The sequence below is a fragment of the Balaenoptera borealis genome (assembly GCF_965194805.1).
Source record: "Balaenoptera borealis genome assembly, chromosome: 13".
Classification (NCBI taxonomy): Eukaryota; Metazoa; Chordata; class Mammalia; order Artiodactyla; family Balaenopteridae; genus Balaenoptera; species Balaenoptera borealis.
This window is the reverse complement of record NC_138870.1, coordinates 36,884,207-36,902,600: the sequence shown is the minus strand read 5'-3', so window position 1 is coordinate 36,902,600 and position 18,394 is coordinate 36,884,207. Positions and strand designations below refer to the sequence as shown.

Here is an 18,394-nt window from a genome sequence, read left to right as displayed (position 1 = left end):
ACATTTATATACTATTTGTATATAATATATGTAATATATTATATATGATATAATAAAATATATAATAGATTACATATTTATATACTATAACGCATTATAAAACATTGTATATAATATACATTTTATATATACTATAAATTTTATATGTACTATATTATATATTATAATATATATGGTATAATAAATAATTTTATATTATTTATTATATAATAGAGCATCATATATAATATGTATATCACATATTGAATATATTTTATATATTACATATTATACACATAATATATATGATATATTATGTACATAATATATATTATATATAAAGTGTATACAATATGTGATATACATAATATGTATATATATTATATAACATATATACATTTAACACATATATACATATATTGTATATATTTATATTGCATATATATGTGTATATACACATATGTATACATGTTTATACATATATATTATATACACAATATATACTACATATATATAGTATATACGTATATGTATATATATGTAACACATATTATAAATGGGGTTATTAATATATATACATATAAAACATATATTAAAATATATAAAATATAGCAAATAATATTAATAATATAATCATTAATTTAATATATAATATAGATCTATTATGCTATTATAAAATATAAATTATATATTATATATAATAAATATATATATTATGTACACATAAATTTATTATATATAATAGTTATATTATAGGTAATATAATTTTGCATATAATATATATATTATAGAATATATAATATATAATGTATTATTATTATAATATTTATAACATATTCTATAATATGTATAATATGTATTGTATAATATATATTGTATAATATATACTAGGTAATATGTATATTATACAATATATGTTGTATAATACATATATAGTATATATAATAAATATATGGAAACTGGATTCAATATATAATGTTAAAACTATGTATATATTTTATAATATATAGTAATATATAATTATATAATTATACGTATAATATATTGTATGCATTTATTATATACTGTATGTATTATCTATAATATAATGTGCATATTATGTTATATATTTTATATTACATGTAAAATATATGCATTATAATATTGTATTATTATATTATATATTATAATATATGTTATATGGTATATAATTAAACATAATATATATCATATACATAAAATATTACATATATAAAATGTATACAATATATAATATACACATATGCATGATATATTATATACTACATATTATATTATATATTAAAGTACATAGTATATATTAAGACATATATTTATATTATATAAAAAGATGTATATTATATGTAACATATAATATTATAACACATTATAATAAAAATTATAATATATAATGGCTTATATTATATACTGTAATATATAAAAATATATATGCTATATTACAATATATATAAAAATATACTATACTATATAGAAATATAATATGTATGATATTGAATGATGTCAGTTGCATCATTGTACAATTATGTACAATAATACATAATTAATAATAATTATGTGTTATTAATTAATACATAATTAATAATGTATTGATATATTAAATATATTTAATATATTATATTTAATATTAATTATTAAATATAATATAATATTATATTATAAAAATATATTATAATATATCATATATATTTTTATAAATTATATTTTATAATATATATTATAATATGTAATAAGTTACAATATAATATATAGTAAATATATACAATATAATATATATTTTATATATAAAATATACTATATAATTTTATATATTTTAATACATAAAATATATTATAATATATAGTATATATTTTTATCTTTTAATATATTAAATATATTATAATATAATAAAAAGTATGTATTTTTATATATTTACATAGTAAATATATTATATATTATATATAATATATTATGTATGTAAGATATAATTATATATTACATATATACATTTTTATATATTGTCAATCATTTATATCTAAAATGTATATAATGTATATTATAAAACATAATATATATATTATGTATATAAAAACAAAAATATATAATGTAAAATATATATATTTATATATTATATACAATATAATCATATATTTATATGTATAAAATATATATTTAATTATAAAAAATATATAATTATATATTATACATATTTATATTATATAAATTATATTATTCATAATATATATTATATATGAGATAATATTAATTAATATATAAATGTATAATATGTTATGTGTATATTATAATGTATATTAAATAACTATTATATAATATTTATATAATTGATATATAGTAATACTTAATATATTTTTATATAATATATAATAATATATGATATATATTAATAATGTTATATAATGTATATTATATAATATACATGTATAATATACATTATTTAATATTATTTATATATTATATAAAATATACATTATATATATTATATTATATTATCATTATTTATATTTTTAATAGGGGTATAGTTATTTTACAATGTTAATTTCTGCTCTACAACAAAGTAAATCACCTATATGTGTGCATATATCCTCTCCCTCTAGGAGCTCCCTCCCACCCCCCCGTCCCACCCATCTTGGTCACCCCAGAGCACCGAGCTGAGCTCCCTGCGCTATACAGCATGTTTCTACTAGCTATCTGTATTATACCTGGTAGTGCATATATGTCAATCCTAATCTCCCAATTCATCCCACCCTGCTTCGCCACCTTGTGTCCATATGTCTGTTATCTATGTCTGCGTCTCTATTTTTGCCCTGCAAATAGGTTCATCTGTACCATTTTTCTAGATTCCACATGTATGCATTAATATACAATATTTGTTTTTCTTTTTCTGACTTTCGTCACTCTGTATGACAGTCTAAGTCCATCCACATCTCTACAAATGACCCACTTTTGTTCCTTTTTATGGCTGAGTAATATTCCATTGTATATATATACCACATATTTATCCATTCATCTGTCGATGGACATTTAGGTTGCCTCCATGTCCTTCTATTGTAAATAATGCTGCAATGAACACTGGGGTGCACGTGTCTTTTTGAATTGTGGATTTCTCAAGGTATATGCCCAGTAATAGGATTGCTGGGTCAGATGATAGTTCTATTTTTAGTTTTTTAAGGAACCTCCATACTGTTCTCCATAGTGGCTGTATCAATTTATATTCCCACCAACAATACAAGAGGGTTCCCTTTGCTCCACATCCTCTCCAGCATTTATTTTTTATAGATTTTTTGATAATAGCCATTCTGACCAGTGTGAGGTGAAACATCACTGTATTTTGATCTGCATTTCTCTAATAATTAGTGATATTGAGCATCTTTTCGTGTGCCTCTTGGCAATCTGTATGTCTCCTTTGGAGAAATGTCTATTTAGGTCTTCTGCCCATTTTTGATTGGTTTGTTTGTTTTTTTGATATTGAGCTGCATGAGCTATTTGTATGTTTTGGATCTTAATCCCTTGTCAGTTGCATCATTTGCAAATATTTTCTCCCATTCTGAGGGTTGTCTTTTCGTGTCATTTATGGTTTTCTTTCTTCTGCAAAATCTTTTAAGTTTGATTAGGTCCCATTTGCTTATTTTTGTTTTTATTTCCATTACTCTAGGAGGTGGATCAAGAAAGATCTTGGTGTGATTTACGTCAAATAGTGTTCTTCCTATGTTTTCCTCTAAGAGTTTTATAGTGTCCAGTCTTACATTTAGGTCTCTAATCCATTTTGAGTTCATTTTTGTATATCATCTTAGGGGGTGTTCTAATTTCATTATTTTATATGAAGCTGTCCAGTTTTCCCAGCACCACTTATTGAAGAGACTGTCTTTTCTCCATTGTATATTGTTGCCTCCTTTGTCATAGATTATGTGACCATAAGTGCGTGGGTTTATCTCTGGGCTTTCTATCCTGTTCCATTAATCTATATTTCTGTTTTTGCTCCAGTACCATATTGTCTTGATTACTGTAGCTTTATAGTATAGTCTGAAGTCAGGGAGCCTGATTCCTCCAACTCCATTTTTCTTTCTCATGATTGCTTTGGCTATTTGGGGTCTTTTGTGTTTCTGTACAAATTGTAGAATTTTTTCTTCTAACTCTGTGAAAAATGCCACTGGTAATTTGATAGGGATTGCATTTAAACTGTACATTACTTTGGGTAGTATATAATCATTTTCACAATATTGATTCTTCCAATCCAAGAACATGATATATCTCTCCATCTGTTTGTGTCATCTCTGATTTCTTTCATCACTGTCTTGTAGTTTTCTTAGTACAGGTCTTTTACCTCCTTAGGTAGGTTTATTCCTAGTTATTTTATTCTTTTTGTTGCTATGGTATTTGGGATTGTTTCCTTAATTTCTCTTTCTGATCTTTCATTGTTAGTGTGTAGGAATACAGGAGATTTCCGTACATAAATTTTGTATCCTGCCACTTTACCAGATTCATTGATCAGCTCTAGTAGTTTTCTGGTGGCATCTTTAGGATTTCCTATGTATAGTATGATGTCACCTGCAACTAGTGACAGTTTTACTTCTTTTTCAATTTGGATTTCTTTTATTTCTCTTTTTTCTCTGAATGCCATGGGCTAGGACTGCACCTATCCAAAATATATTCAAATCTGTGTTGAATAATAGTGGCAAAAGTGGACACCCTTGTCTTGCTCCTGATCTTAGAGGAAATGCTTTCAGTTTTTCACCACTGAGAATGATGTTTGCTGTGGGTTTGTTGTATATGGCCTTTAGTATGTTGAGGTAGGTTCTCTCTATGCCCACTTTCTGGACAGTTTTTATCATAAACGGGGGTTGAATTTTATCAAAAGCTTTTTCTGCATCTATTGAGATGATCATATGGTTTTTCTTCTTTAATTTGTTAATATGGTGTATCACATTGATTGATTTGCATGTATTAAAGAATCCTTGCATCCCTGGGATAAATCCCACTTGATCATGATGTATGATCCTTTTAACATGTTGTTGGATTCTGTTTGCTAGTATTTGTGGAAGATTTTACGTCTCTGTTCATCAGTGATATTGGTCTGTAATTTTCTTTTTTTGTGGTATCATTGTCTGGTTCTGTTATCAGGGTGATGGTGGCCTCGTAGAATGAGCTTGGGAGTGTTCCTTTCTCTGCAGGTTTTGGGAAGAGTTTGAGAAGGATGGGTGTCAGCTCTTCTATAAATGTTTGATAGAATTCACCTGTGAAGCCGTCTGGTCCTGGACTAATGTTTTTTGGAAGATTTTTAATCACAGTTTCAATTTCATTACTTGTTATTGGTCTGTTTATATTTTCTATTTCTTCCTGGTTCAGTCTTGGAAGGTTGTACCTTTCTAAGAATTTGTCCGTTTCTTCCAGGTTGTCCATTTTATTGGCATAGAGTTGCTTGTAGTAGTCTCTTATGATTTTTTGTATTTCTGCAGTGTCAGTTGTAACTTCTCCTGTTTCATTTCTAATTTTATTGATTTGAGTCCTCTGCCTCTTTTTCTTGATGAGTCTGGCTAAAGGTTTACCTATTTTGTTTATCTTTTCAAAAAACCAGCTTTTAGTTTCATTAATTTTTTTTAAAATTATTTATTTATTTATTTTTATTTATGGCTGTGTTGGGTCTTTGTTTCTGTGCGAGGGCTTTCTCTAGTTGCGGCGAGTGGGGGCCACTCTTCATCGCGGTGTGTGGGCCTCTCACCATCGCGGCCTCTCTTGTTGCGGAGCACAGGCTCCAGACGCGCAGGCTCAGTAGCTGTGGCTCACGGGCCCAGTTGCTCCACGGCATGTGGGATCTTCCCAGACCAGGGCTCAAACCCGTGTCCCCTGCATTGGCAGGCAGATTCTCAACCACTGCGCCACCAGGGAAGCCCTAGTTTCATTAATTTTTGCTACTGTTTTCTTCACTTCTATTTCATTTATTTCTGCTCTGATTTTTTTTTTAATTTTTTAAAAATTTTTTATTTTTTTAATGCTATTCTTGTCTGCTTACATTCTTTTTATTTATGTATGTATGTATGGCTGTGTTGGGTCTTCATTTCTGTGCAAGGGCTTTCTCTAGTTGTGGCAAGCAGGGGCCACTCTTCATCGTGGTGCGGGGGCCACTCTTCATCGTGGTGCGTGGGCCTCTCGCTATCGCGGCCTCTCGTTGCCAAGCACAGGCTCCAGACGTGCAGGCTCAGTAATTGTGGCTCACGGGCCGAGTTGCTCCGCGGCATGTGGGATCTTCCCAGACCAGGGCTCAAACCCACGTCCCCTGCATTGGCAGGCAGATTCTCAACCACTGTGCCACCAGGGAAGCCCTCTGCTCTGATTTTTGTGATTTCTTTCCTTCTACTAACTTTGGGTTTTGTTTGTTCTTTCTCCAGTTGCTTTAGGTGTAAGTTTAGGTTGTTTGAGATTTTTCTTTTTTCTTGAGGTAGGATTAATTTGCTGGAAACTTCTTTCTTAGGACTGCTTTTGGTGCATCCCATAGGCTTTGGGTCATGTGTTCTCGTTGTCATTTGTTTCTATGTGTTTTTGATTTCTTCAGTGATCTCTTGGTTATTTAGTAGCATATTGTTTAGTCTCCATGTGTTTGTGTTTTTTACAGTATTTTTCCTGTAATTGCTTTCTATTCTCATAGCGTTGTGGTCAGAAAAGATGCTTGATAAAATTTAAATTTTCTTAAATTTGCCAAGGCTTGATTTGTGACCCAAGATGTGATCTATCTTGGAGAATGTTCCATGAGCACTTGAGAAGAAAGTGTATTCTGTTGTTTTTGGATGGAATGTCCTATAAATATCAATTAAGTCCATCTGGTCTAATGTGTCACTTAAAGCTTGTGTTTCCTTATTTATTTTCTGTTGGGATGATCTTCCCATTGGTGAAAGTGGGGTGTTAAAGTCCCCTACTATTATTGTGTTACTGTCGATTTCCCCTTTCTTGGTTGTTAGCGTTTGCCTTATGTATTGAGGTGCTCCTATGTTGGGTGCATAAATACTTATAACTGTTATATCTTCTTCTTGGATTGATCCCTTGATCATTATGTAGTGTCCTTCCTTATCTCTTGTAACAGTCTTTATTTTAAAGTCTATTTTGTCTGATATAAGTATTGCTACTCCAGCTTTCTTTTCCTTTCCATTTGCATGCAATATATTCTTCCATCCCCTCACTTTCAGTCTATATGTGTCTCTAGGTCTGAAGTGGGTCTCTTGTAGATAGCATATATATGAGTCTTGTTTTTGTTTCTATTCAGTCAGTCTGTGTCTGTTGGTTGAAACATTTAAGCCATTTGCATTTAAGGTAATTATCGATATGTATGTTCCTATTACCACTTTCTTTATTGTTTTGGGTTTGTTTTTGTAGGTCTTTTTTTTCTCTTGTCTTTCCTACCTAGAGAAGTTCCTTTAGCATTTGTTGTAAGGCTGGTTTGGTGGTGCTGAATTCTCTTAGCTTTTGCTTGCTTGTAAAGCTTTTGATTTCTCTGTCAGATCTGAATGAGATCCTTGCTGGGTGGAGTAATCTTGGTTATAGATTTTTCCCTTTCATTCCTTTAATTATATCCTGCCACTCCCTTCTGGCCTGCAGAGTTTCTGCTGAAAGATCAGCTGATAACTTTATGGGGATTCTCTTGTATGTTATTTTTTCCTTTTTCCTTGCTGCTTTCAATGTTTTTTCTTTGAATTTAATTTTTGTTAGTTTGATTAATATGTGTGTGGGTGTGTTTCTCCTTGGGTTTATCCTGTATGGGACTCTCTGTGCCTCCTGAGCTTGGATGGCTATTTCCTTTCCCATGTTACGGGGTTTTTGACTGTAATCTCATCAGATATTTTCTCAGACCCTTTCTCTTTGTCTTCTTCTTTTGGGACACATAATTCAAATGTTGGTTCGTTTAATGTTGTCTCAGAGGTCTCTGAGACTGTCCTCCTTTCTTTTCATTCTTTTTTCATTATTCTGCTCCTTGGCAGTCATTTCCACCATTCTATCTTCCAGCTCACTTATTAATTTTTCTATCTCAGTTATTTTGCTATTGATTCCTTCTAGTGTATTTTTCATTTCATTCATTGTGTTGTTCATCACTGTTTGTTTTTTAGTTCTTCTAGGTCCTTGTTAATCATTTCTCATATTTTCTCGATCCATGCCTCCATTCTACTTCAAGAGTTTGGATCATCTTTACTATCATTATTCTGAGTTCTTTTTCAGGTAGTTTGCCTATTTCCTTTTCACTTATTTGGTCTTGTAGGTTTTTTTTTTTTAATTAATTAATTTATTTATTATTTATGGCTGTGTTGGGTCTTCGTTTCTGTGCAGGGCTTTCTCTAGTTGCGGCAAGTGAGGGCCACTCTTCATTGCGGTGCATGGGCCTCTCATTATCATGGCCTCTCTTGTTGCGGAGCACAGGCTCCAGACACGCAGGCTCAGTAGTTGTGGCTCACAGGCCTAGTTGCTCCACGGCATGTGGGATCTTCCCAGACCAGGGCTTGAACCCGTGTCCCCTGCATTGGCAGGCAGATTCTCAACCACTGCGCCACCGGAGAAGCCCGGTCTTGTAGGTTTTTACCTTGCTCCTTCATCTGTGGCATATTTTTTTTTGTCTCATTTTTTTTTTTTTTTTTTTTGATGGATGGGGCTGTTTTCCTGTCTTGCTGGTTGTTTGGCCTATGGTGTTCAGCACTGGAGTTTGCAGGCAGTTGGCTGGAGCCGGGTCTTGGTGCTGAGATGAGGACCTCTGGGAGACCTCACACTGATTAATATCTCTGGAACCTGAAGTTCTCTGTTAGTCCAGCAGCTTGGACTCAGTGCTCCTACTACAGTAACTCAGGCCCAACTACTGGACTGGGAACCAAGACCCTGCAAACCATGTGGCACAGCAAAAAAAATACAACAGAAAAAAAGCAACGAACAGGAAAGAGCAGAACAATAACAAAGAATAAACAATATTATAAAATTATAAAAATAAATATATATTAAGAAAAATAACAATAAGGATGAAGCAAAAACAAAGCAAAACCGAACCACAACAACAAGAAAGAAAGAAAGAAAGAAAGAAAGAAAGAAAGAAAGAAAGAAAAATAAAATAAAGAAAATAAATAAATAAATAAAATAAGAATAAAAGATTTAAAAATGTAATACCCTGGTATCTCCTCTATCAGTGTCCTTGCCCCAGTGGTGAGCTACAGCCTCCCCCTGCCTCCCTGGTAGGCCTCCAAGACCTCTAGGTAGGTCTCTGGACCTGCTGTGTCAGCCCCACCTCTGCGTGTTCCTCTCACCAACATCTCTTCCTGAAACTGGCCCAGAGCACATGTGCCCATGCAGGCCAACTGGGGCGTAGGCCTCCACAAGCACATCCGCAGGGGCTGGAGCAGCCAGGAGGCCTGCTCGGCCTGCCTGGATCCGCTTGGCCAGAGGAGGCCCTGTCAGGGGCCGCACTTGGGCTGCCAGGCCCTGTGTAGGTCCTGGGCTCAGGCCCAGGACCTGCATGGCTGGAGGGGCCCCAAAGGGTGAGGGTTCAGGCTCAGTACTCCAGCAGGCTCGCCAGGGCTTGAGCAGGCAGGGGAGATGTTCCCCTCTGATCCCCTGATCCTGCAAAGGTCCCTCTCTGTCCTTGCTGATCTCCTTGCTGTGGGTGGGCCGCTCCACGTGTGGGAACCTCTCCCCTCCCCCAGCACCCCCTCAGGGGCACTGGTCCCATCCCACCTCCACTTTCCCTCCCCCCCTTCCCTCCCCCGTCCTACCTGGTTGCGTGGGTATTCCTCCCATCCCCTTAGGTGTCTGAGGTCCCCCACCAGCACCTAGTAGGTGCCCTACTAGGACACCTACTAGTTGTGAGGAGACATGAACTCCACATCCTCCTACTCTGCCATCTTGACTCCGCCCCAATATATTATATATTATGTTATATATTTAATATATATATTATATAATATATAACATGATATATTACATATTATTATATATAAAGTACATGTATAATATATGTATGTTATATTATAATATATTACATATTATGTATTATAATGTATTATGCATATATATAAATATATGTATATTATAATATATTACATATTATATATATAATGTAGTATAATATAATACAATACATATATTATTGTATGTAATATATACTATAATAATATATATTTATTAATATATGTAATATGCAATATATTATATATAATGTTATATACTTTTATATATTATATATTATATATCTATTATAACATATATTTTATAAAAATATAATATGTAATATAGTATATATTGTATACATATTTTATACATAATATTAATATATTATATTTTATACATAATATTAATATAATATATATTATAATACAATATAATGTAATATGTAATATATTAAGTATAACATGTTATATATTATATATTATAAACTTATATATAAATAATACATAAATATAATAAATATATTACTTTATAATATATATTATTATGTATAAAAATATGTATATTTAACACAAAAGAAGGCAGTAATGCAGGAAGTGAGGGGCAAATTTATATATATATATTCTATGTATTTTAATTTTCTTGTCCTTTCTTTTTCCATGTTTTCTGAGTTATTCTCTTAGTGCTGTCCTGGGGATTACAATTAACATCTTAACTTATAAAAAATATAGTTTGGAGTAATATAAACTTAATTTCAGTAATATACAGAAAATTTGTTCCTGTGTAGATCTGTGCCCAGCCCCCTCCTTTGAACCATTACTGTCATACAATTTATATCTTTACATATTGTGTGTCTTCCAACACAGATTTTTAATTATTGCTTCATGGCATAATTATTTGCTTTAGTCAGAAACAAAAAATACATTTTAATGTCTTTTATGTTTACCTTTGTAGTATCTTTACTGGTGCTTTTTATTTCTTCCTGTGGATTTTATTTAGTCTGTAGTGTTCTCTCATTTCAGCTTGAAGGACTTCCTCTTTTCTCAAAGGGCAGATTTTCTTGTGACAAGTTCTCTCAACTTTTATTTATCTGTGAATGTCTTATTTTCTCCTTCAATATTTTAGGATTGTTTTGTTAGAATTACTGGTTGAAATTCTTTTTCTTTCAGCACTTGAATATGTAATGCCTTCTGACCTCCATGGTTTCTTATGGAGAATCAGATAATAATCCTATTGAGGATCCCTTATACCTGCTAAATCTCTTGTTTCTTGCTGCTTTCAAGATTGTCTTTGATTTTGCTGTGTCTAAGAGTAAGATCTCTTTGAGTTGATTCTACTTGCAGTTCTTACTTTCTTGGTAGTGTGACAATATTTTTCATAAAATTTGGTAAGTTTTTGGCCATTCACTCTTCAAATATTCTTTCTAGTACTTTCTCACCTCTCCTCTGGAACTGCCATTATACATATGGTGGTTACCTTGAGGCTACCCTGCAGGTCTCTGAGGATCTGCTCATTTTTCTTCTTTCTTTTTTCTTTCTGTTCCTCAATTGATTTATTCAGGATTGATAACTCTTTGTCTTTTGCCTGCTCAAATCTGCTAGTTAGGCCCTCTGATGAATTTGTCATTCCAGTTATTGTACTTTTCAACTTTGGGACTTCTCTAAATTTATGTCTCTTTATTGATATCATCTATTTGGTAAGACACTGTTCTCACAGTCTCCTTTAATTCTTTATCCACAATTTCCTTTAACTCTTGTACATATTTAAAATAGCTGATTTAAAGTCTTTATCTAGTAAGCACAACATCTGGGCTTCCTTAGGTACAGCTTCTATGGACTTTCTTTTTTCCTGGGTATGAGCCATACTTTGCTGTTCCTTGCATGTCTAGTATATTTTTACTGAAAGCTGGGAATTTAAAATAATATAATGTGGAAACTCTGGACATCAGACTGCCCTCTCCCCAAGGTTTGTTGTTGTTGCTAATTGTTTTAGTTGTTGTTTATTTAGTGACTTTATAAGGTAATTTTGTAAAGTCTGTATTCTTTGTGATATGTGGCCACTGAAATCTCAGCTCAGCTTAGTCATCAGCTAATGAATGGACAGAGATTCCTTAAACATCTGAAACCAATAAATGCCCCAGTTTTTGCTACAGGCTCTGTGTTCATGTTTAGACACACCATCCACACTCAGTCAGGCAGTTTAGACTCTGCCTTAGTTTTCACTTCCTTTTTGTACAGAGCCTGAAGGTCAGCCAGAGGTGAGAGCTTAGGACCTTCTCAGGTTTTCTGAGCATGCACACGGCCTTACATATGTGCATGGCTTTCTGGGTTCCCACAAATACATTGGAGACTTTCAAAGCCATAATGCACATCTTCTCCTTCAGCTTTTCCTTTTAAGCTTTTTAGCCTATTGTTTGTCCCAGTGGTTATTCATCACCTCAGGCAGCTATGATTAAAACATTTGCCAGTAAATGGTTTTGACAAATGACTCCACATAGAGGCTTTTAGTGCTAGGTTAGGTTTAGTCAGGTCAAAAAAGATAAGCCTTTGAATGGGGTCTTTCAGGGAACCTCCAGACAGGTCAAATAATTACAGTTCTTTCAGAACCAGGCTTTGAAGAGCTCCAGCTCTGTTCTGTTCCCTCTGGTACCAAAAATGTGGGCTGTTATTTTCAAGGCTACCGCTGAGCTAGGAAGCAGCAGATAGGACTAGCGTAAGTTAAAATGCCACAAAGCTTGTTGTTCTTACTGAGATTCAGCTGTTTTTCTTGAATAAATGCTCTTGGAGTTGCTGCAAACCTTTGATTAGTTTTCAGTTCTGAAAAAGTCAATTTTGACAATTTTTGCTAGCCTTTTCTTATTTTTTTATGCAGAGGAGAATTTTTAGAGTTCCGTTGCCATTTTCTAGGCCCGTATATTTAAGGGCAGATGCTATTATTGATCTTTCTTGGCAAAAAAAGAATCTTGGTATGGCAGGGCTTTCTAATATGTTTAACAGAGTAAGATATAGCATGTTCCCTCCACTAACTTATGAATTGATTTAAGAATATTTGACCAATGCATGCCACTAATGGAAGTGACATTGAATTTATTATTAAACAGATATTGGTCAGTATGTCAACAGTTTTAAGGCCACTCATTAACTTGTAATAGTCAAACTCTGTTATTGCTCTAAAGGATTCTAGTCTTCCTCTAAGATATATAATAGTGATATGCATCTCTTTACTATAAAAGTTCTATCATTATTTAGATATTTTATAAAGGGGAAGATGGGCTAAGAATGTAGTCCTTGTTTAACCTTTTATTTTTTTTAATTGGAGTATAATTGCTTTACAATATTGTGTTAGTTTCTGCTGTACAACAAAGTGAATCAGCTATATGTGTACATATATCCCCTCCCTCTTGGAACTCCCTCCCACCCCCCCTCCAACCCACCCATCTAGGTCATCACAGAGCACCGAGCTGAGCTCCCTGTGCTATACAGCAGGTTCCCACCAGCTATCTATTTTACACACAGTAGTGTATTTATGTCAAACCTAATCTCCCAATTCATGCCACCCTCCCCTTCCCCCTCTGTGTCTACCCATCTGTTCTCTATGTCTGTGTCTCTATTCCTGCCCTGAAAATAGGTTCATCTGGACCATTTTTCTAGATTCCACATATATGCATTAATATACAATACTCGTTTTTCTCTTTCTGACTTACTTCACTCTGTATGACAGACCCTAGGTCCGTCCACATTATAATACTGTGTAAATTTAAGGTGTACAACATGTTGATTTGATACACTTATATACTGCAAAATGATTACCACTGTAGCATTACCTCTTTTCTAATTCTTAAAAGAGGTGAAAACACCATCTGGCAATTAGAATGGCTGTCGCAGAAGAAGGGGCCAGTCACAGTCTAAGGTTTAGATATCAGCATTGTGGGACAGCCTGAGATGATCAATCTCTGAAGATTTAATTCATACTACCTAAACTTTCAAAAGACTTCAGTATAAACCAGAATGTGATTTTACTAATCATAAAAATACATTCTGCAATAGAAACTGATATGTAGGTTGTAACAGTCTTTGCCACTGTGCATTATCTTCCAAAAGGCAAATCCAGACAAAAAATCAAAATGAAAAGAAAAGGCTGCCAGATAAACATGGCATTAGTGTGAGGCAAACAGATTAGATGACTTTAACCACCATCTTCACCAAATTACCCTGATGTATAAATATCCAGTAGAGGAAAATATCTGACATAATCTGAAATACAGTATTCCTTTTCCCAGGATAGTAGTAGAAACTTTGTGACCAAGTCTTCTTCTTGGCTCATTGCTGACCCAAAGGTCTCTGATAACACAGTCTAACATGCAAATAAAACTTGATTCAGTTTAGGTTTTTTTATTTTTTTATTTTAAGTTACAGTACATTCTAGTCATTTCTGAGACTACACGCTGGTAGCCTGCCTTCTTTCTTTCTTTCTTTTCTTTTTCTTTCTTTCCTCCCTTCCTTCCTTCCTCCTTTCCCTCCTTCTTTCCTTTTTTTTTTTTAGCTTGGGTGTTGTTAAACCTTCTTAGCCAAGGGAATCTATCACAATACATAGTTTTAACGTTTCCTTAACACTTCTCACTACCTGATGTTGTCTTATTTACTTGTATAGTATCATCTCCATCTGAACAGACTTTCTCTTGAGAACAAGCTCCTGGAGAACAGGGACTTTGGATATGTACATTACTTTTACAAGTGTCTGGACCACAGAAAACAATCAATAAATATTTGATGAATTAATTTACTGATTTTTGTTTTAGGCGAGAATATTTCATAAAATGATTTTTCCTAATTTCATCCAAGAAGTGAAATCTTAACATTAATTTTGGAGATTCACTGTTGTTGCTTCCATACTATTTTTGAGACTAGAATTCGAATGGTTAAAAAGCCAGTCCTATCTGTGTCCATTCATATAGTGGAATAGTACAAACTTTAAAGGAGTATGGGGAGAGGTTGGTCAAAGGGTTAAACTTTTGGTTACAAAATAAGTAAGTTTTGGGGATCTAAAGTACAGCATGGTGACTATAGTTAGTAACACTGCATTGTATACTTGAAATTTGCTAAGACAGTAGATCTTAAGTAGCCTCACCACATCAAAATAACTAAAAAGGTAACTATGTTAGGCGGTGGATGTGTTAGTTAGCTTGATTGTGGTAATCATTTCACAATGTACAGTCGGCCCTCTGTATCCATGGGTTCTGCGTCTGTGGATTCAACCAACTGTGGACTGAAAATATTTGAAAAAATATTCCAGTAAGTTCAAAAAAGCAAAATGAATTTGCCACATTGGCAACTATTTACATATTTACATTGTATTCACAACTATTTACATCACATTTACATTGTACTGGATGTTATAAGTAATCTAAAGACGATTTAAAGTATACAGGAGGATGTGCATAGGTTATATGCAAATACTATAGCATTTTATATAAGGGACTTGAGAATCTATAGATTTTGGTATCCACAGGGGTCCTGGAACCAATGCCCTGGGGATACTGAGGGATATATATCAAACTATCACTTTGAACACCTTAAGTACATACAATTTTTATTTGTCAATTATACTGCCATAAAGTTGGAAAAAATAAAATATATGCTTGTTTTGAAAGTGAAAAATGGGACCATAGATAGCTGGGATCTATAGCCATTTTATATAGCTACAGAAGCAAAAAGTGATCAGAGCAATAAATGCTTTAGAATGTCTTAAATTTGTCTTAATTATATGTCAGAAAAGTAAAGCAAAACATTGACTAATTGTTCCTATTATCTGCTTGTTCCTCATAGAACATATTGAGAAAAATTCAGAATTAAAAACTTTTAGTTGGCTAGCTCGCAAATCAATGGGCCAGAAATATGGGGGAAAAGGCAGTTGTTCTTTCTGGAAATGGGGTAGGCCAGTGGTTCTCTACCGTGGTCTCATTACTTATTGGTTTGCACAATCAGTTGGTCTCATTACTTATTGGTTTGCACCATCATCAGTTGTTGGAGGCAACGTTAAAAGTTCCCATCAAAACCTGTCAAACATTTTTTTCAAAAATCTATTTTTTTCTGTTTCTATAAAAGATTAGGGGGAAGTATATTCCAAATGCAGTTAAGAAAATGCTTCAACTAGATGTCACCACAGGCCATTAAATTCTGCCTTGAGGAAACAGTGAAAAGAGCCTGTACATTATTCTCCTCAGAACTTTAGTCAAGTCCTGCTCAGCTGCAAGCTGAGGGCAACCCCCCTGCTGTTCATTCCTAGAGTTAAGTGAGTCACACAAGTTCAAGGGTCCACGATACATCACACACCATCAGGCATGAAACCGTGTGGAATCTTGCTTTGGAATCTAGGATTGACTGTATTGTGGCTCTCAAAAGAGTTAAGGTACAGTCTTATCCTGAGAGAGAAGCCATGCCTAATTTTGGAAAGTCTGATATCAATTCCATTTGATGGAATGGAAACATCTACCAAATTATACTGTGAAATTTTCAAAATCAATGAAACAGGTTACTCATTTAAAAATTTTTAATATGGTTTGGTCACAGCCCATAACCACAGCTACATCCATGGCATTTTACATATATGCTTTTATTTCAAGTAATAGTTAACTCATTATATTTTATTAAAAAAAATTTTTTTTATAATTTTATTTTATTTGGCCATGCCACGGGGCATGAGGGTTCTTAGTTCCCCAACCAGGGACCGAACCCGTGTCCCCTGCATTGGGAGCATGGAGTCTTAATCACTGGACCACCAGGGAAGTCCCTCATTATATTTTAAAATAACATTATTATTTTCAGGGTTATAAGCCATATTGTGCCTCAAATTATGTGAGTTCCTGTTGAGATTAATGTGACCAAGTCATTTTATTTATTTTGCTTTTCAACTAGCAAATGTTTTTTGCTTAAATGCTTAGTTTATAAAGGTGATTTGAAACAGTACTATCTATCTATCTCTGTTTCCCAAGAAAGCATTTAGGAAGGTCTAAACAGTACAATATAGAGGATGATCGTCTTCTAATATAGCTCACTCTACATACTCTTGTTTTGAGTGTGTTAATGAAAGAATGAATGATATCAAGATTATTGAATGAATGAATAATTGCAGATATTTGGTATTGTGGACAGAACCTGTGAACATGATGGGGTATCCCCATGGGAGAACCATCATGAGAATATCTATTTTCATTTTCTATTGCTGCATAAAAAATTACCACAAACTTAGTGGCTTATAGCAACTTATTTATTATCTCACAATTCTGCATGTCAGAAGTCCAGGCACAGAAGTCCATGTTTGCTACTGAGGGTCTCACAAGGCCTAAATTTAGGTGTCAGCAGAGGCTATGATATCATCTGAAGTCTGGAGCACTCTTTTAAGCTAATTTAGGTTGTTGGAAGAATTCAGTTTCTTGAAGTTGTACAACGAAGGTTCCAATTTTTTCTTGCTGGCTGATAGCTGGAAGGTAGCTTTCATCTCCTAAAGGCCACCCATAGATCTTAGCCAATGTGGCCTTCCTACAACATGGTAGCTTACTTCAAGGCCCACAGGAGAATCTCTCGGACTTCTTGTAAGCTCTGCTAAGCTCACCTTATTAGGTCCAGCCCCCAAAGCAGCATCTCCTTATTGACAGTCAAAGTCAGCTGATGAGGGACGATAACTGCATCTGCAAAATGCTTTCAAATTTGCCATATAACATAATCTAACAACGGCCATATCATCACGGGAGTATCATCGGGGCATAATTGGCTTATGGTGAATGATTGCTTAAAATAGCACACTGTGAACATGACCCTATAAACAAATGACTGTAATAGGATTTTACAATCATTTATGTAAACATTAAATTTCATATCACTTTACAAGTTACACATGCCTGTACATATTCTGTATCATTTGATTTTCATGACTACCTGTCAGAGAGGCACAGTAGATAATTAGTCCAACGTTACAAGTGAAAAAACCAAGGTTCAAAGCAGCTAAGAGGTTGCCCAAAGCTTTACAGAAAATTAGTAGTGGAGTCGGGCTTCAGCCCAGGGTCTTTCCACCCTATAGTTCAGTCCTCTTTGTTGCTAATTCTGAGTTTTCATACTGTGTTTGGTAAGGTTCCAAGGAGATCTCAGGGATTACGGTAAGACCTCAGAGTGAAAGTAGGGCTAAGTGTTGCTACGGCGGCTCTACTTTTGTTTGTTCTATATATTGGGGGTTCCACACGAGCTTTAATAACCACTGCATGCTGCCGTGTAAAAGGTAAAGAAGAATGTTTACAAAAAAATCTTAGTGTAAAAAATGATTTAGATAGCTGTATATAAAAAGCCAAGGGTCTATTCCAGTAAAGTTTTAAGAAGCTGTCATTTCTTGCAGCAGTTGTTGAACCTGTTATAAAGAAAGAAAGATAGAAAAAACAAAAAGAACCACATTAAATAGTTGGTTTGAAATGTACACTTAGGAAAAAATGACAAACCCCACCGCCTTC

The 18,394-nt window shown here is 33.5% G+C and overlaps 1 protein-coding gene across 6 annotated transcripts in view; it reads right to left on the bottom strand.

Moving 5' to 3' along the window:
* Positions 1–17,145: 17,145 nt before the first annotated feature.
* Positions 17,146–18,394, bottom strand: part of IRAK4 (interleukin 1 receptor associated kinase 4) — a 28,676-nt gene continuing 27,427 nt past the window's right edge. For all 6 annotated transcript variants that reach the window (XM_082349449.1, XM_082349453.1, XM_082349454.1 and 3 more), the window contains one exon: positions 17,146–18,294. In XM_082349449.1, coding sequence (XP_082205575.1) covers positions 18,259–18,294 — 36 coding nt within the window. In that variant the 3' untranslated portion in view covers positions 17,146–18,258. The remainder of the gene's footprint in view (positions 18,295–18,394) is intronic.